We start from the raw sequence: 5,151 nt of genomic DNA on the forward strand, positions 1-5,151 counted from the left end.
GGGAACGTACCACATATAAAATCTTTGTCTTCTTTTCTCTCTTTAGGTTTTCAAGAAACAGATGCTACATCAGGTAGGATCAACATTGTATTCATTGAGAACAAAGGAACCAATGAATGGATGAATGATTAAAATGGTGGATGAATGAACCTTGTAGATAACTTTGGCACAATTTATAGTAAGAATAGAGTGCTAGGCATTGTTGGCTCAAGAGACATGGATACAACCAGGGATTCTTGGGTTTGAATGTGACCATTAGAAAGAATGAAATATCTCACTGTCTGTGCTCACTCCCCAGCGTGCGGCATGACAATGGTATCAGATCGGATTGTAGGGGGAAAGGACAGTAAAAAGAAAGAATGGCCCTGGCAGATCAGTCTGAGCTACATCGGAGAACCTATCTGCGGGGGATCCCTTATCACCAACAGCTGGTTTCTGACTGCTGCTCACTGCTTTGATTCGTAAGTTGCAATACTCATTCTTTACCTTCTGCACAATGGTACTCTAACTCTGCCCATGGACCAGCCTCATCTTTATATATATATCTCACTCTCTGCATCCTATTCATGCTCTGTACCCTATCACTAACATGTACCCTATCACTAACATGTACCCTATCACTAACATGTACCCTATCACTAACAAGTCTGGGTGTCTCTGCTACACAGTGAGTATCTGTACATAATCTGCTTGGCACCCAATGATATATACTGCCATGTTCCTGCCTCTCCTCTACACTCTAGGCACATACTGATCTGTATCCTACTCAGACACTGCTCTGTCTCTCTTATGCCTCTCAGCTAACCAACAAATGCTCTTTTGCTCCCCACACATACTTTCTACTGTCCCTACTCACACAACCTGCACCTTGACCCTAGTCATATACAAATCTGTGTCTGTCTCTTTTCCCCCATGCTCCATCAGCATCAAGATAACTGCACTCTTCCCAACATTCCTTAAATGCTCTGCACCTACATATTGGTCTGTTGTTGCCACTGATCTTCTTTTCAGTCTTTGACTCACTTGCAGTCTCTTCAGCACCCAGCACCCATCACACACACCCTATTATCTGCATCCTACCCCCATACAAACATGGGCTAATTTTCCACTCTCCTTATTTATTGCTCCATTATATTGAGTTGGTATGGTATGCCATTTAGGAGAGAACAAGGTGCATTGTGGGCAATAAATATACAGTGTGATTCCTACTCATATGCTGTTCTGTACCCTACTCAAATACTTCTCCGTCATGTTTAGCCCAATGAACAGGACACAGCTCTAGTAAGTACTTGGCCTCTTCTATGTGTATACCACTGCTCAGTATTGTTGTATTTCTCCTGGTGACCCTACTCTCACTCTTCCCTGCACCATCATTACTAATGTCCTTCCTATTCTCTCTGCTCATGGTTTGTATCAGTCCCACATCATTTCTTGCCCTATATGCTAATGGACCATACCAAACCCGCTCAGTCACCTAACATGTTATTATTCTAATGAACCAGATCTGTTCACAAACATTTTCATTTGCCGTCCCTTTGCAACACTAACAATGCTTGTGTACATCATATTTTAATGAGTTTGTGTAGCTGCCTGGTGCCTTTTTATTTGCTAATGTTATTTATCTATTCATGATTGTACTGGTTTTCTCATACAGGTTATGCACTTTGGCAAAAATAATATAAATGCAAGTTATACACTAAATAGCAGTGTGTTGGGAGTTTCCTTAAATGAGAAGGATCTTGGGGTCTTTGTAGATAACAAGTTGTCTAATTCTGGGCAGTGTCATTCTGTGGCTACTAAAGCAAATAAAGTTCTGTCTTGTATAAAAAGGCTATTGTGATACTAAACTCTATAGTTAGTGTACAGTATGGGTATACAGTATATAATTTATGAGAGTGTATGGAGGGGTCAGTGTGTATGTATAGATGCTGGGTTTCATTTGGAGGGGTTGAACTTAATGGGTGAATAATGATCCAATTCCTCAACTACAGCAAAGTACTGGCTGTAAAAAAAGGGCTTGTGAGCCTGAAACATGTCGTGTGGATGCACTATAAAAGTTATTCTGCAGTTGTGAGTGCTTCCAAAATCTACAATATAAAGTACTGGCTGTTTGTTAGTGCTGAGGGTCTGGCCATTGTACTGTCTGCATGGTGTCTGTATGTTGTCCCCATACTGGCGTGGGTTCCCTTAGGATGCCCTAGTCTTCTCCTTAAAGTACAAAAAAAATCTCTTCCTTGTATGGGCTGAGGTGCCTGGAATCAATTCATTGTTTATTTTATTACAATTGAATTCAGGGTTTTTATATTTATTATTTTTGCTTGGGGAAAGGTTTTTTGTTCCTCAAATGTAACATTTTTCTCTGTTACTTTTTTTTTAAATTGTGTTTTATGCCCCATTATATTTCATCCCGATAACTGATGCTATTTTTTTTCTGTAGGGAAAAGGTTTCCCAATATATAGTTTCCCTTGGGGCTTATCAATTGTCCTACCTTCAAAATCCCAACACAGTATCCAGGAGGGTGAAGAGAATGATCATACACCCAGATTACCAGTATGAAGGATCTAACGGGGACATTACCCTTATTGAACTGGATCAACCTGTCACTTTAACCCCTTACATTCTCCCAGTCTGCCTCCCACCCCCGGCTGATCCCCTTCCTACAGGGACTAAATGCTGGGTGACTGGATGGGGAGATATCAGAGAAGGACGTAAGTTGATATTTAATAGCATTTGAGTATTAAAGGATAAAGTAAACCTTTAAAATAAGTGAATATAGAACTGATGAGGGGCTATTCTAAGCACTTTTGAAATTTACATTCATTATTTATTTTGTTTTTATTCCAAGATATTAAGGGATACATGTACTGTTAATATGAATGAATTTTGTTCCAACAGCGCCACCTGCTGGTCAGTTTCCCACCAGTCTGACCAGCAAGTAGTCAAGGAAGTTGTCAGGAGAAAGAAAGAGGCTGATGTTCTTCTGCTTAGGAATAAAATTAGAAACCTTTCTCAAATCTTTCCTGAGCAGAAGAACATGAGAGCAGCCTCTTTCTTTCTCCTGACAACTTCCTTGACTACTTGCTGGTCAGACTGGTGGGAAACTGACCAGCAGGTGGCGCTGTTGGAACAAAATTCATTCATATTAACAGTACATGTATCCCTTAATATCTTGGGATAAATATTAAATAAATAATGAATGTAAATGACAAAAGTGCTTAGAATAGCCCCCTCATCAATTCTACATTCACTTATTTTAATAGGTTTACTTATCCTTTAAAAAGGAACTTTTGTTCTGGGCAAGTTTCTTTCATTTCTTTCTTCATTCTCTCGCCCCTCCATCTTGGCTTACATTCTTATTCTTTACTTATGTTTTTGATGCATTTTCGTCCCCTGCCCTCCACTCTCTTTTCTACATTGCCTCCCATTCTTCCTTTCATTTTTGGAATACATTTACCACATTTGTTGGTCGGATAAAGATTCATATGGGAGATAAATGGACATAATGTAGAATAAGGGCTATAAAGTGAATTCTTTTTTTACATTACTGGTAGTTTGATTTGACCTCGCCTTATTCGTATGGCTTTATAATCCACTGACGCAACCACTTTTATCTTTCTATGATTTTCCTGAAGAGCCTCTAGGTAACCCTAAAACCCTGAAGAAGGCTCCAGTAAGTCTAATTGACTGGAATAGCTGTGAGTCCATGTATGAATCCAGCGTGAAATACAAACCTAATGTCCCTTTTATCATGGATGACATGTTCTGTGCTGGTTACAAGGAAGGACAAGTAGACGCTTGTCAGGTATTATCATACGGAATCTTTCAATACTCTTCCTCCCGCCTTCTAATTTCCTCTATTACCTTAGTCCCTCAAACTTTATACGTTCTGCCTTTTTTCATTTTTAAGTACAGGGTCTGATTTACCTTTATCGCCCCCGTAAGGTGGCTGACGAATTGGGTCCTTTAGAGCGATGGCCGTGTATTGGGCCTGACTGACTCACCCGACCAGTAACTGACTGAAAATTGGCCAGATGTTGATTGGGCAGATTTGATTCTCATGTTGGATCAAGAACCCCATCAGCTAGCTGATACTCTCCTCACTTCGAAGGCTTCTATTCCCACCATTGTAATCCCCTTGTTTGGCCCTTGGAGGGCATATAGGCACTTATTTGGCCACCTTTCCTTGTTAATAGAAGGTTCCAGTAATTTGAGATAGGAACAGAGATGAATGATTTAGAAGTTGCTTGATAGAGAGAGAAAGGGCTGGATCTTGGCAATATTAAAGGAACACCAAAAAATGAAGGTGTTTTAAAGTAATGGCACTATAATGTACAGGTTGCACTTCATTAGTATAACTAGTAGGTTTGTTACAGAAACTCTACTATAGTTTATATAAACAAGCTGCTGTGTAGTCATGGGGGCAGCCATTCAAGCTCAAGATATACCTCAGATAGATAATCTCTGTCATACTTTTCATAAAAATGTATCAATACATTTTTATTTATAGGGAGACTCTGGTGGGCCTCTTGTATGCAGAGTCAACAATACATGGTGGCAGTATGGCATCATCAGTTGGGGTGTTGGATGCGGACAAGCTAACCAACCGGGTGTCTATACCAAAGTCTAGTATTATCATGCTTGGATACAAGAGATCACTTCAATTAAAACCAGCAAAGAGGCAGCAAGCAGTGCTGTTGATATGACAAAGCAACTTGAACAGTCCATGAACAGCAGTGTTGGGTTTCTTGAGACTCATACTACAAACATAACAACCAATTCCAGTGGGACAAGTTTGGAACTCATTAAGACTTTAGATGATGGGGCTCTTAATCCCATATGTTCTTATCTACCTATAGTACTTTCTCTTTTGTATTCCTGTATTAGTCACCTTTGGTAAGTTGCAGTCTGATAAGTTCCCCTGACTATAAACATAACATTCCACTTGGACAGGAAGGAAAACAAAGATTATTCATGTCCACACATGACATAGGGAAGTTTCCATCATTGGAATTCATGGTGGTATTTCTCTCAATAGTTAATTCCTTAAGTCTTAGGAGTTAAGAGGACCCAGAGTCAACTAATCAGAGACCCTGGTGAGTTAATCCATTAAATCTCCATTAAAGGATAAGTAAAACTTTAAAATAAGTGAA

At 39.6% G+C, this 5,151-nt stretch overlaps 1 protein-coding gene across 1 annotated transcript; it reads left to right on the plus strand.

Annotated features, from left to right (window-relative positions):
- The first annotated feature begins 272 nt into the window (after positions 1–272).
- LOC108703281 (serine protease 27-like) lies at positions 273–5,151 on the plus strand. The gene is made up of 4 exons (XM_041578122.1): positions 273–461; positions 2,438–2,709; positions 3,634–3,803; positions 4,509–5,151. Exons 1-4 carry the CDS (start codon positions 307–309, stop codon positions 4,626–4,628), a joined length of 717 nt encoding a protein of 238 aa, XP_041434056.1. The 5' UTR covers positions 273–306; the 3' UTR covers positions 4,629–5,151.

This window comes from Xenopus laevis, chromosome 9_10S (genome assembly GCF_017654675.1).
Source record: "Xenopus laevis strain J_2021 chromosome 9_10S, Xenopus_laevis_v10.1, whole genome shotgun sequence".
In the NCBI taxonomy this organism is placed as follows: domain Eukaryota; kingdom Metazoa; phylum Chordata; class Amphibia; order Anura; family Pipidae; genus Xenopus; species Xenopus laevis.

Excerpts from the sequence above, each read along its gene's own strand:
- LOC108703281 (XM_041578122.1), top strand. The coding sequence starts at position 307 with ATGACAATGGTATCAGATCGGATTGTAGGGGGAAAGGACAGTAAAAAG. Across the intron at positions 2,710-3,633 it reads GGGAGATATCAGAGAAGGAC|AGCCTCTAGGTAACCCTAAA; the intron begins GTAAGTTGATAT and ends ATTTTCCTGAAG. Across the intron at positions 3,804-4,508 it reads GACAAGTAGACGCTTGTCAG|GGAGACTCTGGTGGGCCTCT; the intron begins GTATTATCATAC and ends TTTTATTTATAG.